General features: G+C 42.5%; 1 protein-coding gene across 2 annotated transcripts in view; it reads right to left on the bottom strand.

The window, feature by feature from the left end:
- The window catches only part of erfl3 (Ets2 repressor factor like 3), a 46,902-nt gene that overhangs the window by 13,590 nt on the left and 9,022 nt on the right, over positions 1-24,290 (bottom strand). For both annotated transcript variants that reach the window (XM_046399174.1, XM_046399175.1), the window contains exon 2: positions 1,469-1,703. In XM_046399174.1, coding sequence (XP_046255130.1) covers positions 1,469-1,703 — 235 coding nt within the window. The remainder of the gene's footprint in view (positions 1-1,468; positions 1,704-24,290) is intronic.

Here is a 24,290-nt window from a genome sequence, read left to right as displayed (position 1 = left end):
TACTCGTCCAGGTCAGTATGGTGTGGCATGCCCCCAGGGTCAATCTTCAATAGTTTCAGACTTGGTTAAGTGCTATTAGTACCCAGGCAGGCATGACTAATAGAATGTCTGTGTGATACAGAGCCAAAGAGTCAAAGCTGCATGAAATGCTTCAGCGGGTCATTGCCGTCACTGGCAGGGTCACAGATGGTACTCTCAATCTGGATTACATAATGTTTCTTAAGAATAAATGTAGGCTATGTGTTTGTGTGTGTTTTAAAGTCATAACTTCATTCGCTAAACATTTGCACCAGTGCTAGTTGGTTTAAGTGTCAAACAACGCCCCTCTCATCACTCAACATGTGCACACATCCTTTTGCCATATGAAAATCACAATGCCACCGGGAAGTACTTTCCAGAGTACGTTGTTGAATTGCCTTCGGGCTCAGCTCTGTCAGCAAGTCAGTGTACCAATCCAGACAAATCTTATTCAACATGGTGCAGTGGCATCTCTTTTTATTCCTTCAAGTGACCGCCATCAGAAAGGCAGGCAAACTGAGGCACCCTGATGGACTTGAGGTTGGGGCGTTTGGGTGACACTGGACAGCTGGGGACCTTTGCTACTTTTCGTTCATTTGTTGTTGATCATCCAGTAAACAAAAATATTATGAGAAAAACCAAACACAAGCCTTCTGAGTCTGCCTCCACCACAGGCAGGCTTAGGTGTTCCTCAAGGTTTTCCTTTTAAAACCTGACAAAATCTTAGTGTAGATCTGCAGTGCTCCTCCCCTGCTGAAAGCAGCCTGGCAAAGACAGTCTGACCCTCTAGAATTATGTGAAAAAGGGAGCAATTTCAGCCCCTGTTCATGAGCTGAAACCTAGACACAATGATTTACATAGAAGGGAGCCGAACTACACGTACATGGTTACAACTTCACCAACTGCGGTATCTCAGTCGCTTTTCCCTCCAAAAAAGATAACACGTCTTGAGACTCAGCCTTCAATCAACCAAAGATCCTGCTTTGACCTACTGCCCAAGTGTCAAATGCACAACCTTACACTTCACTGTGTAAGGGTGCTAACCACCCACAAGATTGTAGCTCCATGATAACTGAGAGCAGGTCCATGTCAGCTTTCTACAGACACAGATTCTTAATTTACTTCCTCCTACCATTGCTCTATTCAAAGTGTAATGTGGATTTTAACGTGTTCGCTATTCGAAACAGACAACAGTGTTTTGTGCAGTCTGGTTTTAAGGTTTCAGTAAATTAGTTACTCAGCAGGAGTATGTGGGCAATATGGTGCCTTGTAAGCGCCACAGATCTTTATCACGATCATGATTACAGTTGTGCAGTCAAATTAAGCTTAGGAAGCAGATCATCTGGTTTATCTTAAAGGTCAGGCATAGGAGCAAAAAACATAATGAATACACACTCCCACACATACACAATGAAACAAACATATTCAGAGAGGTTTTCTGTCATTATACCTCAGAGCCCTGCTCAGCTTATCGTAATTCATTTGGGGTTTGCACTTCCTGGCACCCCATAGTCGGGCTACTTCATCAGGGTCCTTGATGACGAACTCGCCGTAGTCCCCCTGCCAGGCAATGACATCATGATACTCTTCTTTCCTGAGCAGCTCCAGGATGAAGTGCCACAGCTGGATCTGCCTGGACCCGGGGCTCGACTCAGGCTTGTAAGCCCAGTCTGGGAAGGCAAACCCTGCAACAGAGAGATAAAGAGAGTTGAATTTTTTTTTCATCACAACTGTACCTAATATCGTGTAAGTGAGTTACATACAACTCAAATGAAAGTTGAACAATCTTTGTTCTGCAGAGTAATGCAGACGTTGTTAGGAATCAGCAGTTGGAGCTGGAGCAGGTGAGTGGAGTCTATACAGTGAGTGGGAAAAAAAAGGACTAAAGGTGTCTTGAAAAGTATACATCACAGAGCAGCTTAGTCAAGCACAGAGTCTCTCTGGTCATATTTCACATTGCACACAGTTGTCTTCCCTGAATTTTTTCTTGCACTCTCCAGTCAATCTTATTCTCAAGCAAGTAAGGAAGGCCAGTAAGTAAAGTTAAGGAAGGAGCAATAGGTAGGCCTCAAAAGGTTATTTGTCCTGATCTTAACAACTCTAAGAGTATTTCCACAATAAGCAGTCTGATCTTTTTTTTTTCTCAGTTTCAGCTCTCCATCCAAACTAAAACAGTGTTCTTCTCTCTCCTGAAACTTAGGGCGTCCAAAACAGCCTCCAGAGTGTATAAATTTCAAAACATCAGATTGGTGTTTACGGGGTAAACAGAGCTTTTATAAATGATCACATAAGCCAGCCCAGTGAAAGTCAGGCTGTGTGTCAGCTGAGTTAAGAAGGCAAAACATTTTAAAAGTCAATATGGTCAAATACACAGCACTGCTATTAACCTGAATTTGTGTTGATTTTGAGAGACGACATATTGATTTTAAAATAATTTTATCAATGCAGCAGAGCAGCTTGGGAGTGACTGTTGTTTAACATGCAGTAGCTTTCATTTTCCTTTTCATGGTTGTTCAGTTGACTGAGAACAGAAATATGTGTAAATGAGAACAACTGCGGCAGATATTCTGCATTCTTAGAAGACAGTCCAGGCGACCACAGAGAGCAGGAGGAGACTGAACAGAGGTGGCACGTGGCAGAGTAACTGGTAGTGTGTGGTCTAGTTACACATCTGAGGCTGTTAGGAGGGTAACTTTCTGTCAACAAACTTTTTCTTTGGTCATTTTTAAAAGTCGATATAGCTGACGAAAAAGCACAGCTGCTGTCACTGACGTGCATTATTGCTGATTTTGTCAGACAGTATCGCGCCCATAAAATCTGGTTTGGCTTTCTGTCCCACTCCTCACCGGATGCTGGCTGTGATGCAGTCTTGTTTTCTTTTCCTGAATGAAAAGAGGGCCATTTTTTATGTTGTTTGTTCAGGTGTATCACTGTGCACAGATGTCTTTACCAAATTGGCCTACAAATGCTTGTGCAAACGTAAACAATTTTCAAATGAAAACAGGGTTTTTAAAACTCAGACAGCGCAATGAAGGTATAGACTAAGAACTAAAGCACATCCACTACTGTCACTAGATCACCGTGTCACCGCAAAAGCTCTTCACAGGAAACGCACACGCACACTGAAACTACAACACTGAAAGTTGTAGTGTTAGTGGGCTTCATGGAACAGTTAGGAACATCAAAAACCTTTCCACCTCTCCTCCACCTCTTTCCTCTCGTGCAATCATTCTTTCCTACGACTGAAGGAAAACAACATGGCCAGTCATCTCTCCTGTCTATCCCTCCATCTCTCTCCACCCTCTGCTTGAAGGAAACACAGAGTAAGAGACACAGAACGAGACTGTGGGCGTGGGTATATGACTGTTTATGTGAGCATGTGCGTGCCCAAATGTTCAAGTTTGAAATAGTTTATGTGCCAGCGCGCGTGTTTGAAAATGTTTGTGTAAGTCTCCCACTAACATTCTGTTGCCTGGGTGGTCAAGAAAACTTGACACGACTGAGCAAAATAAAACTATTACAGTGGAATACTCAGCCAGATATAGCCTGGACTGGATTTTATTTTATCAACAATCACCCTCATAGCACTGATAAACAAGTGAGGAGATGGAGTTACCAAAGAAATATCATCCACTAGAGATGTGCACTATTTGTCATAGAGTCGATAAAAATTAGGCTAGTTAACCTGTCTAAGGTCAAACTCCGCATTCAAATGTCAGGGAATTTAGCCTATTTTTAATTGCTGTTTTTATTCGATGCAATTAATATTTTTCAATGCTCTCTATTTATCTGTACTTATTTCTGTCCTTGTCTAACTACAACACTTGACTTCCCCGCCAGGGAAAAATAAAGGCTTATTTTATCATCTTATATAGGGCTAGCACAAAGCTAGTGACTGTAATGTGTTTAAATGCACTGCATGCAAATGGCAATAGAAAAAATACAGCGGGCTAGAATGGAGATTAACAAGTCATCAGCCCAAATCATAAGATTACGGATGTGCAGGCCTGTCAATGGATTTGCTGGATGACAGCCTGAGGCAGAGATAGATAGCCCTGATAATCTCTGCAGCACTAGCCTGTTCGGACCATTTAGTGACTGAAACATGTACAACTAAATAATGTTGATAGCACATCTGCCACACATCTATGAATCTATACATAAGTGTCCTTACTGTAACCTTTCATCAACATTATTTACTGTCTTAACTTTACATGCAATGTGAGGGGCCTACTGGAAGCAGGCACTTTAGGTTTCCATGTTTTTTGGTAAAAAATAGACTTAAAGGAAAGTTATCTTCCTTTAGTTTTTCTTACTCATCACATGTAGGCTATAGCTATTCTTCACTACCAACACTTCTTGTGATTTTCCTCCAATCAGCAATGTGTTTGCGAGGCATGATCAATGATTCACGCAGTTGTCCCACCTACTCAGCAGTCATTTTGCGATTCAAAATAAAGATTTCTGAATATGAAACTATGTACAAGATGCCTACACATTTTCCATCTCCAAATTCCAGACAGGATTTTATCACTGTTGAATATTATGCAGATAGTAGGTGGCTAATAAAGCAGTCAACAAACAGGCAGGCAGCTGAACCGCTTTATTCAGACTACAGATTATTGTTCTTTATAACAAACATCATGATGTGTGAAATGACCATGGGTGTTAAAACTGCATAAACAGTGCCGTCTGTGTCTGTAACTTTCCAGACCTGCATGTAGGTAGAAGTTATCATGCAAATGAAACAACACTCACTCACTGTCATATTATTTCCTTTTTCTCTTCTTCCCACCCTCCTCCTCCTCCTCTTTCACTTTCAAACACTCAAACGCTCGTAGCATGATCAAACCACGAGTACAATCACAGAGGAACACACTGGGGGCAATCATAAACATACTGGCCCCATACTGGCATGCTCCTCCACCAGAAACACATAATCACCCCCCACACACACTCCTACTGTGGAGGACAACACATTCTTTCCAGAAATAGGAAACTGACGGTGACTGTGTCAAGTCAAGTGGTGTGTGTCAAGTTAAATCGAAAGGTGGCCGGTCAAATCCCCAATTTTGCGGATAAATAAATAAGTAGAGTTGACTGTATTTTAACTTTTTTGTTGATTTGGCAGCTGCTCCACTGAAGCTGCTCACTGGCCACAGTACAAGGTATATGTACTGGAGTTTGCACTTTTACAAATGTGAGTCATTGAGTTTATGTGCCTGCGTATGGCTGTCAGGACGCATCTGTAATGATCTTTTTGACTTTGGCATGGATCACAGAGGTTACTATACACACACACACACTCACACACGCACCACTCGGAGGACTGGCAGCCGGACTGCGTGTGAATAAAGGCAAGAGGAAATTCTCTGCATTAAATAACGCATGACTGACTGTCACCAGTGGCAGTGTATATCAAACTGACCACATAGATTAACAGAAGTATGACAGTGGTGCACAGATGTATATCTGTATTGTACATATCAGTTTACCTGCCAAAACCTTTACAACAAAGAGCCCACATGATGTGCTCACAATGCTGTTGCATAGTGAGAGTGTGCATGAGTGTGTGTGTGTGTGTATGGAGTGAAGACTTGCTTTGAGGTTAAGGGTTAGGATTAGGCAAGTAATGTTTATTCTTATGGTTGGGTGGTGGCTAAGCCACCGGGAATTGACTGTAAGTCTATGTAAGGTCTCCAAAAGTGATGGAAACATGACTGTGTGTGCGTGTGTGTGTGTGTGTGTGTGTGTGTGTGTGTGTGTGTGTGTGTGAGAGAGAGAGAGAGAGAGAGAGAGAGAGAGAGAGAGAGAGAGAGAGAGAGAGAGAGAGAGAGAGAGAGAGACAGAGGGGAAGAGAGAGAGATGGTGGGGATTATGTTTAGAGGAATGCTGAGACCAAGAACAGGTGTCTTTGTCCTTCTCTCCACCCAGAGTCCACCCGGACTGAGCTGTCCTGACTCACACCGGATCAGCTATCTCTCTCACTCACTCTCACACACACACACACACAAATGTTTCATCAGCCTTGCACACCCGATAGGAGAATTTCAGTGGGGAATTTCTGGAATCTGTATGTGCACGAACGTACAATCTGCGAGAAGTTGTGCATCAGGATGGACCATGGAGAGAAAGAGGTGAGCGGCGTAGAACAACCTAACCCCCCCCCCCCCTTCTATCACACTTAACCTCTCTGACCTCAACTCTCCCTCTCTTTGGCTCTTTTCCTCCCTCACCCCCCACCCTCCCAGAGGAGACACCAGATAGCCATTACAGCATGCATACGCAAGCCTTACATGCTCTCGCTCGCTCGCTCACACACACACACACACACACACACACACACACACACACACACAGACTTGGCATCAATAATGTAGAGACTGGTGTGGAGGGTTGACGATAGGGGTGCGCCTAATCTCTGCCCTGGGACACCAGAGAGTGCAAGTGCATCAAGAGGTGAGTGAGTGAGCGTGCACATGCACATGTGTGTGTGCGTGTGTTGGTACAAGCGAGGGGCAGGTGGTATAAAGTGATGCAAAGGGGACGAAGAGGAGGAGGAGGAGGATGAAGGGAGGGAGGGGGTGCAATAGGAGAGAAGGGGGGTTGGAGTGAAAGAGAAGAAGGCAAGGCGAGATGGGGTGAGCAATAGGACAAGCGGAGAACTGAGAAAAAGGGACGGGGGAGGGAGATCGGGGAAACAAAAGTGGGAAGAAAGAGAGTGACAATGGCATGAGTGGGAGGAAGGGGGGGGTGGATGAAGGAGGAGGAGGGTTAAGGGAGGGATGAGATCATAGCTCGTCTGGTAGTCTGTTGTCATCCAGATCAGATTGCTTATTCCACCCCCCAACCTTCCTGCTCCATCCACTCCTCCTCATCCTCCTCTCCATGAGTGCGGATGCCTCTTTTCCTCTGTGTGATCTTGGTGGCAGGCCCCTAGCAGACTTCTAACACCGCTGCTATTCCAACTATGTACACCACTCACCAATCCAACAATGACCTCCACTCTCTCTCTCTCTCTCTCTCCCTCTGTCTCTATCACACACACACACACACACACACACACCACAAGAGCAGAGAGGGGGGCTGAGGAGATGAAAGCAACTGAGTGAGAAAAGAGTGAAAGAGAAAGACAAAATGACAAAAGACTTGAGAAGATGAAGCGACCTGGAGCTGAGCAGTGAAGAAGTGAGCATAATGTTAAGATGGGTAAAGGGCAGCTTTGTAGTCAACATGTTGCCCTAAGATTCTGTGTTCCTGCTGCAATGTGGTACAGTTACACATGTTCTTATCCTATTTATTAGAGGGCAAACTCATTTGATTTGTCATTATAGTTTAGATCATCCTTCATTGCTGTCTCATCTGGCTTGTGTTGTCTCAAACACTGAAACTAGTCAACAAGGCAATCAGAAACTATTTTACAAGGATAAAGCCAAACACTCTCCTGCTCTAGCTTCTTATCTTATTATTTGCTGCTTTTGTATAGCATACATGACAGTTTATGGTATCACATGGAGTTTTTCCACCACTAACACTATGGAACAAGAGGAAGCACATGCGTGCTAGCAATAAAACCCACATTCCTGCTGCCAGTTTCATGCTATTCAACAACACATATTAGTGCCAATGCACCAAACCAAGGCAGAAGAAAAATACTAGTGAGCAAACATGGATGTAAATGATGTTTCAAAAAAATCCTCAAATGTTTTATGAAGAAAGAAATGCGTATTAGGCCTCAACATTGTGATATTTTGATAAGAAACGAATTTTTGCTTACAAGAAATCCTACAGGGAACCTTTAACTGAATAGCTCTGAGCTTTGGACTGTTGGTTAGCCAAAAGAAGAAATTTGAAGAGGCTATTTTGAGCTCTGGGAAGTTACACAAGACATTTTTTCACTATTTTCTGAACATTTTATATATAAAAAAAAACACAAGCAGTTTCTTGAGAAAATGTCTATGCATTTGAATCGGCAATGAATGAAACCGTTAGTTGAAGCTCTATGACATTTGACAACTGCACAGTCTCAAAGAACTGACAGACTGGATCACCGACATGGGAGTGAAGTGCGAAAGAGAGCGAGAGCTGATGGGAAGGAGGCAGAGACAGACGGGCAGTCAGACTAAGTAGAAGAGTGAGAAAAGAAATGATGAGGAGAGATTCCCAGAGTTGCCAGTCCTACTCAGCAGCAAATCAACTGACAGGACGGTGCCAAACTAACAGTGGAGTTGCAGACTCAGGGTTTTTATACAAGGCCAAAGACTCTGAACAGCCATTAGCAGCAGTTGGCTAGCAGCGTACTACTTAAAACCAACTCGGCTTTAGCGTGGAAGTGGGAAAGGACCAGTGCAAGTGTGTCTATAGAAGCACTAAAAACTGAGAGACAGTCAGCATTTGCCTATAATGCATTCATTCACGAGTATACACAGCCTCGTCTTTGTCACAGCTGCTGGGATAAGTGAAAGTGCCTGAAGGGCTGAGTTTGGGGAACAGAAACACAAGAACAGGAGGTGGAGGGGAGGGATGGAGGGATAATAAAAGACTTAGAGGGTGAGACAGAGAAAGTAAGAGCGAAAGGAGGCAAAGAAAGGGGAGGGTGGGCTCCACCGGAGGAAGAGGAGGAGGGTAATCAGAGCCAATACGCCTGAATCCCAAAGTGTCTGAACTCTTCCTACCAAGTCCATTAAAAATTCATTATGCCAATACTCGAGGAAGACTGGAGAGTGAGACACAGAAAAAGGAAGACAGGTCACAGGAGGGTGACAAAAAGCAAACACATTTAAATTGTTTGTAATTTGAGATTATTATAAGCTGCAACGTAAAAATCAGCTACATGTCAAGTATATGTTTGTAAAATAGGTACAAGTAGGGCTGCAACTAACAATGATATTCATTATGCATAAACCTGCTCATTATTTTCTCTATTAAAATTAGAATAATTCTTTTTCCTTATCAATCCGTCAGCAGGTAACACAACGGCAGAAGTTACGACTATTTTCTGAAAAGTGAATTTTTGAACTAAAATGCGAGAGAGGAAGAATGTTTCTGCATGTGGCTGCATGTTTTTTGCTGATCATGTCTATTCAAGATGCAGTGGTAGAATCAGATGTTAAAATTGCCAAAAAAAAAGAAATAAGAAAAAGTCTAATAGAGCCAATTAGAAGAAAACCTGCTGACTGTTGGGCTCAGTTTCCATTTCAATGACACAGTGGTTTACTTTAAATTCATCCGAACTTGAGTCAAATGATGATAAACAAGTAGGCAAGTTGCTTGGTTAATTGTATAAGCTTGCAATCACTGTGGTTTTATAGTAAGATCCAGAGCAGGTTTTTCTAGTGTGGAAACAATCATCTAGAGAAACGTGGGTTGTCGTGAATAAATCAGATGGGGACTAATTTCCCTCGGAGGAAATCGTTCATGCCCGCTGCCTCACCTGAGTGCCAGGAGGGGTTAAACACAGAACATACAAAAACATGTAAGCCTCACAGGCTGCTCAACTATTCTTAGAGGTCAGAGCAGTTTATGTTTTCTATAGGCTCTCACTCAGTGCCATATAGCTGAGAGAGAGAAAGAGCGAGAGTGTGCTTTGTGGCCTTGAAGGGGCCAAAAATAGCATGACACACACTTACACACACTGAGGTTATTGTTCAACAGTGGCAGAGAGAGAGAAAGAGAAAGAGAAAGAGAGAGAGAGAGAGAGAGAGAGAGAGAGAGAGAGAGAGAGAGAGAGAGAGAACATACAACATGGATGGGGAGAAGAGGGAAAGTACAGAAGCAATGAAGGAGGAAGAGGAGGCGGAGATGAGGGAACAAGTGGGACAGAGAACGAGAAGGACATGACGTAAGATGAACAATTTTGTCTCTCTGCCTCTTGCAGCTTACTGCTGTATAGCTCGTCTTCAAGGGAACAGACAGATGTCTTTTCCAGGAAACCGTAGGGAGGAGCAAAAAAGAAGAAGAGGGGAAAAAAAAGACCCATCCATAGGCATCATCTCTTCCAGAACAGGATCCTCTTCTACAGCGTCCCGCATCCAGTTCACATGCTCGACTGCAAACGGCTTGTTAGGTCACAACATGGTTCAAATATCCATTAACGGAGGAAAGGCTTTGGAGAGTTTCAGGAACGACTCTGAAAGCAGAAACTTTCAGCACACACATGGTTTACCAACTGACTAAGTACTTCTTCTTCTTCTTCTAAATCTGAAATTTTCTATTGTAGGGTTGTACCAGTCATTTTGCATAGTTTAGCCAATAACTTACGAATTACTTTACGCCACCACTGAGATAAATGATTTTTTATGCCCATTTATTAAAAAAAAAAAAAGATTTGAAACTGAGATTTAAAAACTTGTTACAGCTTGTCAGAGTGTGCTAATGCAAGCAGAGAATGTCTTTAAATCTCACACACATGGATGTGATGTAACATACTGAAACTAAACTTTGACAAGAATAAGGTTTTTTTCTATAATTTTTTTTTCTAAAGTAGTGAAACAAATGCCACTTGAGAATAAAATACAAAGTCAATTAAAGTTATAATATGACTGTTGAATATAATGCCAAATATACTTACAGTTAAGGAACTGTACAATCATAACAAGGATCCATTAAGATTACAAACAAAAAAAGAAAAAAAAAACAAGTTCAACTGATTAACTACGAGATAAAACCAACTCAATAAATATTTGATGACTTAAGTTGGGTTGCCTGGTTCCCAGAGAGGCTGAGCCCTGATTTTAGGCTGTGAGTGGTCGAGCACCCAACCACATGGGATAACACACACAGCCCATGTAACTAGCAACATGTACACGCAAGAGGTAGTTCTGTAAGAGGGAGTACTATGAAAAGGCACAAGCACACACACACACCTCTAAACAGGTAATTCACATGGGAACTCGAAGACTAAAAGAGCAAAAGTCACAGGGAAGCCACAAACCCGTGCAGGACCAGCACCGTGCAAATGAAAACACTGAGCACTCACCACACACACTATCACACGATAAAACTCGCTGCACCTGCTCTCAGGTGGGCTGGACAACTGGACTTCACTGTGTATAATCAGACTCATAAACAAGCCTGGTGGGAGTGTGTGTGTGTGTGTGTGTTTGTGTGTGTGTATGTGTTCCCCAGAGTGTGTTAAGAGCAGCAGAATAATATTGTGTCAGCGAGAGAGGAGTCCTGTTAACTCTCAGGGTGCTGTTAGGTATATTTACTCTCACCCAAGTGATGCACTGCTCCCAAGACATTAAGCTCTCTCATTAGACACACACACACACACACACACAGCTTCTACAGAGGTCAACATGCGTGTATTAAATAACAGTGGTATTATATACACTCGATGGTTTTAGCTTGTCAGAGATCGTCCTGTACTATGCTTGAAATCCCTGTGAAGCATGTAGAGCTGAGACAAACTGCTTTGAGGCACTGCTGTGGCTGCAATAAAGAAGTAGAAAAAGACTGATACAGGGAGCGAGAAATAGAGCGTCTCTGTGGAGTTTATGTAGTAGAGAGCCTTCCTGCTTTCTGTGTACACAGATGTGGTCTCATGAGCACATGCCAGCGATGAGAGCGAGCTCGACCCTCAACACTCACTTGTTTGTCAAGTTAACTTTGAGACTCGGGAGGCGGGGACAGTGGCTGCTGTCTCCCCATGCCTGTCCTCGTCTCTCATCAGACAGACTAATTACAATTTAAAAAAAACGGATGCTCTAATGCAACACCCGTCACAACCCAATCCACTCCATAACTTGACTGGGGCATCCCTAGTTTTAGACAATTACTATAACTCTCTTAGGTGTCCTTTCACTTTAAACATAAGTTTCTGACTTCTTTTGCTGTAATACTGAGTTTTAAGTGTCTGTAGTGCACATTTTATTGTGGTATGTGAGATGTGTGAGAACAGAAATCTCTTAATTTTCACCGTTAAATTAAAAATGTAAAAGTCAAGATGTAAAAAGTTAGCTTGACACCCCTGAAATATAACTTTAAATGGCTCAGGAAGTGGCTCTCTTGTGTAATTTTCCCATGATGGGCTAATAATGTCCTTCAAAGTTACTTTTAGGGAAAAGCTGTTGAGACCTAACATAGCCTTGTTACTGGCCACAGGCGCCTCTCTTCTCTTTCACTCTGCCGCCCCACCTCACAGCCTGGTGTTAATGTACTTCTCCAGCCAACAGCTTGGCGAAGAGCTGCCAGCTGACACTTCACCTCTGGTTCAACAGCACATTGCCTACACTCACTACTGCCTGCAAGAGTGCGTTTGACTGTGTGCGCACCTCTGTGTGTAGGAGTGCACAGGGGTTTGAAAAATTTTCTATATGATGTATCTGTATTGTCTATAATGTATACAAAGGAGCAAAAAGGCAAGCTTATCTTTTAGAGATGAAATCATTTGTCCATTAAACAGTTAGTCAGTTGACTGAATATTAACACACTTTGCTTAATAGCTTTTTGAATTTGAGGATTTGATGCCTTTTTTCGGTTGATGAATTAAGTTTAAATGGCATGATGTTGTCAACTTGAAATAGGCATAAACAAAAATAGTAAAACTGTGATCCAATAATACCTCAATGTGAGATTTTTTTCCCACATTGCCCAACCTTTAAAGATAAACAACACCAGAGTAATAGAGGGTGTGACCATGGGGCTGTGATCCCCTGCACCTCCACAATACGCAGCCAGACTGTCACTGTGTGCTTGTAAGGTCAATGGGTGACTTTGCCACACTGCAGCAAATGAGATGCGGCATGATCAAACCATATCACTGTCAGGGGTGTGAGTGTGTGTGTGTCTCTTAGAGATAGGTGGTACTTTCAGGAGGTGGTTTCCTGGAATGTGCCACCAGAGCGGGACAGGATGTTAGCAACTGTTATGCACCACCACAACAGATCTGTTTCCTGTGTGTGCGTGTCCATGCATGTCATTTCTGATATGCAACGAAATCTGGCTAGAATCAAAACCAACTCAGGCAATACAGAGGCAAGCACTGAAAGAATTTTTAATACAGCCTTCTCGGTCTACCCAGAAATAATAATTATTTCTACTCAGAGATGACTGAATGGAAAAGTGGTGCACACTTGTTGCACTCGACTGTCTTTCAAACAAATGAGCATGAACTGAGACCGTGTGGCAACGGCTGGCCCGTGTACATGTTTACATCTTCATGGACTCACTTAGGCGTGCATGTGACAGCAGGTACCACAAAGCAGCCAGAACCCCAAACATAAATGACAGTAACACATACACACACACACATAGAGCAGTGACATGCTGAAAAGATATACTGAACAACAAAAACAAGTCCACAATAACAGCTACAGACTAAAACACTGTGTGTGTGTGTGTGTGTGTGTGTGTGTGCGTGAGCGTGTGTCAGTGCTGACTCAGTGTGTGTATGTGTTTGTAATTCAGCCTTCACAATGCAAACTCTCCTCCATTCTCTTGCCTCTCTCTCACACTGTCTCCTAGCAACCAGACACTTAAGGCCTAAAAATAACCCCCCAGAAACGAACAGAACAAAAAAAATAAAAAAAAAAAAAATAAAGCATAAACGGGCAATTAATCCTTTCAAGCCTGGAACATGGACTCAAATAGGTATTAGAAAGGGAAGAGCAGGGCAGGAACAAGCAAGCGAGAGATGGAGAGACACAGAGAGAAAGGAGTGGGAGGCTGAATCTGCCAGCAACAGGTAGTCGTCAGGAGACAGAGTTCTGCGCTACATGGCACTGTGTGTGAGCGTATCATGTGTGTATGTGTGTGTGTGTGTTTGTGTGTGTGTGAAAGAGCCCGTGTGTGCCCACTCGCCTTGGCTGGGAACAACACAGAACTTTTCCACCTTCTCCAAAAGCAGGGGCTGCGCGAAGCAAACAAGGCTGCAGTGTAAACCAACTCAGCGGCCCTGCAACAAGCTGGCAACCAGTCCTGTGTTAAGAGCAGAGTTTGAAGAGACGCTGCACCTCAGAAGACTCGAAAAGGCCCTCCTCTCTCTCTCTCTCTGACGGCAAGCACCTTTATTTTTTTTTTTCTCATGAAACAAAGTAAAAGACAACTGAGTCATGAGCAGACGTATGCAGAGGCCTGCTGTCTAGCGTCTGAAGCCGACACATTCCACAGAGGATTAACATTCTAGATGTGTGATGGCCAGTGAGAGACAAAGCAGCCAGACACCTGATCTTTCCATCAGACATTTAACAGTTCAGGAGGAGCTGTTCTTGTTCTTTTAAAATCAGATCAGGGCTGTGCTACGGCGGCAAAAACATCACAATGCATCTGTCTTAACTACCAAGATGTGTCTGAGGGCTTCTGGCTTTTTCACTTCCAAATGACAAAAAGTATTTAAGTGCTTCCTTGAAGTGAAACTGGGCTCAGGATTCTAATTTTCAAACCAGTTTGCAGACAAAACCAACAAGTTAGTGAAAAATTAATCCCAGTCAATGCACTACACATCTGACTGTAACTCACAGTTTGTGCCAACTCAAGACTATTTTCATTATTATCTTTGATTAATAAATCAGTTATTTAAAAGAGCAGAAAAACACCCAGCAAATGTTCCTAGAAACTAATGTGGAGTCTTCAAACCAACTTTTTATTTTAATAAAACTCACAAATGTTCAACTTACATGGCTATTAAACCTCACTAAAATCCTTCACTCTGTGAAAAGATGAAGTTAAAACAACCAAAGACCTAAAGACTGATTGTAACGTGACTTGGGAAGCGGTTAGAAAGTAGTCGGCTGCCAATGTTTTGTTGTCAGGTCATCCAGCTAACATACAGCACGCATTTGTAATTGAGGTAGAAGGCCAAATAGTCTGTTAAAAACAATAAGCACATGACCTGTGACAAACTCTGTCAATACTCTGCCTTTACATACAAACTGCAGAGCACCAGCAGCCTTACCTCATTCAAATTTCCTTTTTCAGTAATGTGGCAAGCAGCTGATGCTCAACATCTCAAAATGCATTTTTATATATGACTGGACAAAGCAACACATTAATTGCAATAAAACATAATGTGGTCACAGCGGCTGAAAGATTCAAACCGATGTATCTATTCAGACTGAAGTGCGTGGTACTCATCTGCTGCTGATGATGTACTAATGGACCTCATACACATAAAGAACAGGCAGATTCTTGTTTATCCCTGATACAACTCGCTACATGCACAACGCTGCTGTCAAGCAGGAAAAGCTATGGCACATCCTTGGCCTCAAGAGTCCTATTATGTGCTAGTACTTTATTAATGATGAGTAGCACAGCTATCTCATTTTCTGTTTTGGAGATGCATACTGTACTTCCTTTATTTGCCCAGTTTTGTTCTGAAAGTGCAGGAACCACATAACACAAACAAAAGAGAGAAAACAAATTTAATTTAGTGTAAATTATTTGCAACAGTTTCCAGTTTTGAACATCGCTGATGCTTCTAGACACATTTGGCCTTTACTATGCCACTAGAGCTTTCATTACCTGTGTGTTTCACTGGCATAAATGCCTAAATAAAGCTATGTTTAGCCGAGATAATACCCTGCCAGTGCTCTTAACAGTGCATTAATTTTATTTTTATGTGTTATTTGCTCAGATGGTGTTACCTTTGAAATCATGAGGCAACAGGAAAACTCTTCATCAACTTAAATGGGAGGCCTGTGGATGTACTGTGTGAATGTGTTTGTGTGTGCCTCTCGTTATGAGCTGCACGCTGTTGTTCAGACTGGAGGTGAGAGTGGAATAGGTGATGGGCCCTGGGGAATGATGTTTTTCTCTGGTACTGCTAGCTGTGCTGATGATGGTTTGCATTCACAAGGTATTCACTGAGTAGTACGGTACAAACATACACACGCACACACAGTTACCCAGAGTGTTTCCTGAAAAACAATGGCAGCTGGCATGAAAGATGCACAGGTTTTCTACAAAACAAAACAGTATACTGTTGGTGCGTGTGTGCAAGCATCTTTTTATCACCTGTTGCTCAAGTCAACATGCTCCGATCTAACAAATACACATACATACATGCATGCATCCTCCCTCGTAGGATATCTACTTGATCACTTCCCCTCCTCAACCACACAAACACCACTCAGGACTACAGCCCATTTATTTACTGTGCAATATATTTATATTCTGTACATCCACAAAAGTACTATTTATTACAAATACTCACTGTGCAATAATAATTACATATGTATATATGCTGACTGACTTTTTTTTATACAAACTACCTCACTTTCAAGTACTTTTTACTGCATATTTATTTGTGTATATATTATATTTTTTACTTTTCTTTTATAAAGAATATGTCGGTAATTCCTGCTATGCTTGAGCCACTGTACCGAAATTTCGTTTGTGATGAAAATCCAAATGACAAATAAAGAAAGTCTAAGTCTAAGTCTCTAAGTCATGTGATCATCAGGGGAGGGATAAACCTTACTGAAGAGGGTTAGTGGCCTGGTATTCTGAACAGGCCCTTGGGTGGTGAGTGAACAGGGGACATCCGCAACTTGCCAACCATCACTGTTGTCCTTAACACGTTCCTGCTGCTTGGAGGGGGAGGAGGAGGAGAGGGCAGCTCGGGAGCTGTGTACAACACCTAGCTTCCAGAGTGCTAATAGATGTGTAATTAATGACAAGAAGTTTCACAGCAGCATTGCATCAGGATGACGGTCAGAGACAGACTGAGGTTCTGTTTCTCTGTTTACAGCAAAATAGCAAGTCTGTATAGAGTTTAACTGAGGCTGCGTTAACTGAGAATTTTCCATCAGACACTTATTCCAAATATAATTCTGATAAATACAGGGTAACTGTTGATGGTTCAACACAGTTTACAGACATAATTTACCTTTACAAAAACTGTGCGGAATGTAATAAACGCCAACAGTAACATAAACACTGACAAACAATCGCCAGCCTTGATTCTGTCTCTGTTGCGTCTTCATGCATTAATATCACTTCATACTGACCCCCCCACACACACACAACAATGCCATACAGTGTATTACACAGCAATACATGTACATCCAAAGTCTCAGGCGGTGGCAGACTGTGTACCCTCAGCGGTTCCTGTGCGTCAGCAATGTGTGTGAATAGCACCAAAAATACACACTACTTCACAAAGTCCCATCAACCTATTCCTCTCACCACTTTGAGTCTGTTTCTCCGTGAATCCCCCGTTCCAACCACTCCACACCCCTCCCATCTGTGTGTCCAACCCAGTGCACTTTCCTGCCATTCTTCTATCTCAGCTAATTTTAGATGAAGGAAAAAGCTCTGTCCACATATGCTGGTCGTTCTTCAAGAGGTTTGTGTGTGCGTTTGTGTGCGTGCGTATTTGTGTGGAAGTGACAGAATGGAAACAGGGAAAAGGTCAAAGGGAGAGAGCCATGGAATGAGTGCTGCAAAGGAAATAAGATGAAGGGTATAAAACAACCAGGGTTAAGACACTGAGTCACCGTCATGACCAGAATGTACATGATGAAAATACAATCATTTAGGTCAAGAGTGTTTCCTCTGCATTTACTTGACACTGGTGAACCACAAGCGCAACAAACTGCCATCACAAGTAAAGAGAATGCGAAAAAACTAAACATTATAATTTAGCTCAATTTGCCCCCTGAAAAGCACAGACAAATGTTAAGGCAGGGTGCTTGGAACTGGTGCTCTCTTTAATGTTCGTAAATCATCCAAATGGGAATAATTTGTAGTCTGACACAAAAGAGAACGCACAGCCCGTGGTTTTAACATGCTGGCCACAGGAGACGTCAAAACTCATTGTGATAAACACAAAACTGTTTTTTCTACAGCAGGATTATAGTATACGACACATTCCTTTTCTTCAGGAGTTGTAATGCTGCTGTAAATACTTATTTCGGATAAAATTAAACTGAAACTTACTCTAACCTGATAGAGGTACAAACATATGGTGTTTATTTAGTTTTTCAAAAAAGTACACTGTATTTTTGAAAAACACACATAACTAAATAATATTCTATTAGCTTGCTGTGACAAGTTGCTTATTAACAGAGCCAGGACAATTTTTTTGGGCCAATGCTGATACCAATCTCATAACATTTGCAATGCCCGCCTTAAATGCAGTTATCAATTGCCAAAGATATGTAATGTAAAAAGAGAAGTTGTCATATTTCACATTCATATATACATACTGAACAAGATATACCTCAGCATATCTGTGATATGCCAATATCGTCCAACCGATATGCTTTGGCAAGTGGCTCATTTCACCAGCACATAAAACCTGTAACAGTGGTGTTTACAGTGGAGAGTCATTGGAATGGCAACAAAACTAAATTCAACATTCATCATGATGACATGGTGAGCACAAAATCGCAAAAATATAAATTTTATGTCTGCAGGAGGCCACACGGTGTGGCCGCTGCGAAAACCAGCCCAAACAAAGACTTGTATTGTCTGGACAAGTGTTGGGTGACATGGTTGTGTTTCACCCTGAGAGGACAGAGTGAAAGTCCAGAAAAACATACATACACACAGAGACATAAACACCTATACACATGCACACACACTGGATCATGGCAATCACCAGTGTGCATCACAGTGGGCTGTGAGGGGGATACAGAGGGCAGAGCACAGTGTGTTTATGTGTGTGTTTATCCCATCGTAAACAGGGACAAGAGACACATGCCGTGTCACCGCCTGTCATCACTTTCTCTTCTTCCACTACGGTTTTCACCCGTTTTCCCATCGAGCCCAGCTCCTTTGCCCTTGGTCTCGGTCTTGGGCCCCTTCGCCTCCCCTGTCCCTCCTCCCTCTCCTCCTCTAACCATCACCCCACTTGGTCAGCTTGTTAAGCATGTCTCCTAAAGCTGATTAAGTAGTGTTGATCAGTCTTACGTAACATTCACCTCGCACAGACGTCGCTGCCAGCCAGCCAGAAAGCCAGCCAGCATATTGTCTTTGTGCTTCTGTGCATGTGAGAGATCGAGAAAAATCAGAGACGGAAATTTTGCTTCAATGAACATTGCTTTGAATGGGCTATTTGCAGTAGCAACACACTTACACAAATGTGCATGTGTGAACACACACACACGCACACACACACACCTCTATGTTTGAACTGCAGTAACAGTAAGTCTTCTTGGTTTCCAGCCAAGTCAGTGGTTGTGGTCTCACTGACTTGAAGCACATTTGACCCTAATGGTGACTGGACTCCCCAGGAGTGCATAATGTGTGTGCTCCTACTGCAGGCTGTGTAGGTGATCACTTCTTATCCCCTGGTAAGGATGGGGCTGCCAAGAGAGACCATGCACCTACAACACCGCAGCAGGAGGTGGGACACACACACACACACACACACGTGGTGCACACACTTTATCTGACAGACTGAAGGCACAAATGATGAAAACCACCTTTACAGCCACAAGTGCGTGCATGCACGCATACATGCGCATACATACACACACACACGCTTTAACACTGTGTTGGTGGTGCCTGTAAACAAAGTCCTGTTCCAGATATCATTAATTGGCAGAGTGATTGAATTAACGAGGCAAAGCATACAGGCAGGTTAAAAAGGTCTTGCCCAGCTCCTCTTCTCAGATCTCCTGGTTTGCTCTTGTGCTTCGTGCCTCGTGGGAAAGATTAGAATCCTCAGCTGGAGCAAATAAAGCTGGACGTTATGCAAGAGCCATGGACAGAGAGGAAGACAGAGCGAGAGAAAGGCTGATGGTGATGTAACTTGAGAGAAGAGCAAAATAGAGAAATCAGGAGGAAGAGAGGAGAGAGAGCTACAGAGGTGTGTGATGTGAGACCTTGAAGCAGGTGACAAAATGACCAAGCTCCATTGTAGCCTGTTGTATGTACATTACTGTGTTATACAGTGCCAGCAACCCATCTTAACAAGGGTGGCTGATCTGCTCAAACAGACAATGAGCTCAGCAGTAAACACACAGCTGCCCTGCACTAGCACAGATCAGTCCTCTTCATTCCCTCACATCCTTGCTGCAGCCACACACAAAACCAGGGAACATGATTTAAGGTCAGTCGCAGTGTTATATTTGGTTTGGTCTATGGCCTCCCTAAGTGACAAATGTGGGTGTGTGGTCCTGGTTAACACTGTGGCTTAGCCAGACGCAGAAAGGCAGGCATAGGGAGTGAAATGCAGGTGGCTCTCATAAAGGCTGTCACTTTTCACTTGGACTAAAGTATGCTAGTGAAACAAGTCATAGGGCTGTGGCAGTACGGATCTTTTCCGCATCCTCCTAGTTTGGTGGTTTTACCATAAGAACCACTGGGGAAAAAAATCTTATTTATCCATTTCTCCATGTTGAAAACAGCTATTGCTGTTGATAGCATGTCTGTTAGCTGTTCACTGGCAATCCCATGATGCCTGAGGATGTGTCTGGCTGTGTTTGAACAACGCATTGCCACTTTTACTCAGCTGTAGTCCTTGTTGTCCTATCAGTTACGGGGCTCTGATCAGGGCTTCTGTGGCCAATCAGATTGCTGGAAGCACTACTAATGCTGAACACCAATCAGAATGTTGTTTCTCCTCTTCATTCTCATCTACAGTTGTTATTAATGGCATAATAAAAACACCACGAAAATGCTGAGGAAATAATTAGATTTGTTTTGCTCAACTCAAATAAGGTTTGTTTGTGAAAAGTATTTAGGTTTAAAACTAATGAAACATTATCTGTTACTGTAACAAAAAAAAGGAGACAGAATTTAGTGTCTCAGTTGTCTCAGTGTTTGTACTGAGGTCTCCCTCTTGTTCCACTTTACTTATTTTACTACTGCTGTTGGTGCCTGGGAAACCAACTCCACTATATAACTCTTACTAAGAATGATTATTTAAATTATCCTGTCTATTTATTGAATGCAAGGCTGGTTTTTAGATGTTTCTGTTAGCTGATCATGCATAAAAGAATTGAATAACAGGTGTCAGAGGATGCAAAGAGAGAAAGAGAAGGGGGAAGGAAGTGAAAAAAAAGAGAAATGAATGAGCTATGGGGAAGGAAGTAAGTTCACAGAGATAAAACACTGACTGGCAGAGAGAGAGAGAGAGAGAGAGAGAGAGAGAGAGAGAGAGAGAGAGAGATAGCAATGAACTTTCTCCCCTCCGTCAGTCTACTGCTCGGATGGTGTTATGTAAGAGCTGAGTGTACACACACCGATTACCTCTGCTTGGTGGAACTCATAACATGAGGTGCTACCTTACCGTGTGTGTGTGTGTGTGTGTGTATGTATGTGGGGGTTGGTACGTGGGTATGTGTGTGAACATACAAAACAGCAATGCCTCTCAAATGCTTTTCACGCACAAAGACACAAACACACATATGATACAGACAGCACAGTACAAACTATTGTCCTGAGTGCTCAGATCATCCATCCAAGGTGTAAAACATTACGGGGGTTCCCCATTTGGTGACAACTGCACTGGCATACAGTTACACCTGTACAATGCCAGTGTGATGACACGCTCACACACATTCCCACAATACATCAGTGCATTCACATACTCCAAATGAATTCTAATCAGATTTAGAAGCTACGTCAATAATACATAAATACATAAATTTACAATTACAACAGTCACATTGGGACATAAGTTAAAGTAAAACAGATATGAATCTTCCTCCTCTGAAATCTTGGCAGACTGCACCGATGCAATGATGCATTTCAATATCTTAACAGAGCCATGGATAACATCTTCACCAGTGTAAACAAGAGGCATCAACAATGCCCAATATTTCTTTACCCCTTTACCTTATTCTGTAGTGCAACATTTGCATGTTAATTTCCCGGAATCACAACATTTACTTTACTATGGATATCGTTTATTTTGGCAGTTTTAAGCCTAAATTTCTGTTTCCTCAAGCATCCAAGGTATCAATCACTGGGCAAAATATGGCCACACATGCCACCAAAAAGCCACAATGGAAATATGTGTGGCAATGTGTTTGCACTGCCAGCACATTCTTTCTGTTCTGACTGTAATCTGATGATTAAAGCTTACCTTGCAGTGGACCAGCTATTGGCAACTGCAGATTAAACACATGATGGCGGCAAAAATGTGTGCCCTATCGCCGCACCTTATATTACACAAAGAAACAAGTTTACGAATTGATGTTGCTCACATCAATGAGTCACACTCACGCACAAATCCTACGTTCCCACACACACGCACACACACACGCCTCTGCACTCTGCCTCCTCTCGCAGCTAACCTCAGGGAGAGAGTGTAACTTTGCACAGAACCCAGCTAATACTTGGGCCAGACGAAAACGATAACCCTACGAATACAACACCCACACGCAAAGAGTGAGAATACTAGCTGGGGGCCGGCTGAAGTAAAGCTGCATACAATAGTGTGTGTGTGTGTGTGTGTGTGTGTGTGTGTGTAAGAGAGAGATGTTAGACGCACGAGTGACTACAAAGACCCTAGTGCAAATTAGTGCATTTGTAAACATAATTCACTGAAATTATGGTTATAACATTTCTAATTCATTTTCTACACTCTTTCTGTAGCCTGCAGTCAAGAACACAATAATTTATGACTGGCATCTCTTGACAAGCAAAAGATACTGCACTTAGGACTTGTTTCCAAGGTAACGTGTATACAAAGTATCAATATTTAGTAGCTATGCACATGCTAGTAGCTAAAACAGACATGCCATGTTACAGAAAACATGCCATTGAAATCTGTACGGCGATATCAAGAATTAGTGAGCAATGTGATGTGATGTGATGTCTTCTACTACCCACTGAAGTCACAACACCACCATCTAGACTAGCTATTCATCAAGAGCCGTCCTGTCCTCTACTGAGTAGTCTAACAAGCTCCTAACTTTAACCCATAACTTTTAGTCCATTTTCTCTTCCTCCATCATACTTATGGTTGTCCCGATTTAACTCGTCATCCTTTCCTCCTTCCTTTTGGGCTTTGTAATTCCCCCTGCTGCTCTTGATCCGTTCTTCCCTACTTTCCTTTTCCCCTCTCACCCTGTGACTGGTCAGGGGGTCCGGCTCACTGTTCTCTTCATCAAAAGCTTTAATCCCCTAAAACAACAATCACTGTGTGTGTGTGTGTGTGTGTGTGTGTGTGTACAGTAAGTCTATATATGTGTGTCTGTGCCCACCAGCATGCAACTGCCCAGCTGTTACATAATTTCACTCGGCCACATCTGATGCTAAAAATGGACTTAGATAAAACTATTGTGAACGAGGGCTGGGCTACTGTTAAGAGGCACTGGCGCGCACGTACAGCACACAAATACACACAGACGGCAGTGGCTGGGGAAGCTGCTTAACCTTCAGCTCATGAACCAGGGATGCAAATTTTGAGCTTTTTCCTTAATCAACTGCCAATAGTAAAAGATGAGAGTAGATCATCACTAAAGGCTTGAAAGATAGAAAAACAAACATTTTTTCCTCAATGAAAATTTGAAACGTGGGATATTTTTGCAGGAAATGATGTGTTTTGGCAAACAAAAACTTTGCAAGCAAATTATCACATCATATGATAAATTAAGTGTTCATTTAAAATCACTGCTCCTTCTGCTGCTCTATTGGGTTAAATACAAATGATTTGACTAATTGAATTCTGTGAAACACAGCTTAGATGGAACTAAACATGCAGGATACAAACATCTACATCAGGCAGGTCCACAGGAAACAGTTTGAAACAGTGTCCCAACCATAAAACAACATGTGATGTGATGATAATTTTAAACTCAAACTTAAGCAAGTGATCCACATCGCAACTGTTCCAAGATGTGTGAGTCAAAACACATAACATTAGCAACCATGACTGGGACAAATAAATGAATAAAGAAATAGGATATGCGGATATGTTTGGGTCAAAGCGCTAAAAGAGCGGAGAGCAGTAATGCACACGAGAGCGGCTGACATTCTTGCTTACCAGCTAAATTTCTGAGAAATATCTGATGAAATGACAGCTCTAGCTCCTCCTCTGTGTGTGCGTGTGTGCGCGTGTGCATGGGGGAAGATGTGCTATGTGATGTGCGCCACTCATGGCCGACTTTTTCATTAAAGTTTAATCACTCTGCTTTCCTATAAATACCTTTCCAATGATCCAATGCATTATTCAGTTTCTCTCAGGTCTGCCCACACAGATACACAAGCAGACAAACACACAGACACACACCTGGAGAGGAAGGAAAAAGCCTGTGCCCTGCAGGAAGGAAGTCTTGTGAACATTTAAGAGGACGACGGCCAGTTAGGAAAAAAAAATACTCAGATGTTCGTCCCGCTGAGAGTGCAATCTTTTTTCTGCTCATGACCACACA

Source organism: Scatophagus argus, chromosome 9 (genome assembly GCF_020382885.2).
Source record: "Scatophagus argus isolate fScaArg1 chromosome 9, fScaArg1.pri, whole genome shotgun sequence".
Taxonomy (NCBI): domain Eukaryota; kingdom Metazoa; phylum Chordata; class Actinopteri; family Scatophagidae; genus Scatophagus; species Scatophagus argus.
This window is presented reverse-complemented; position numbering and strand designations above follow the sequence as displayed.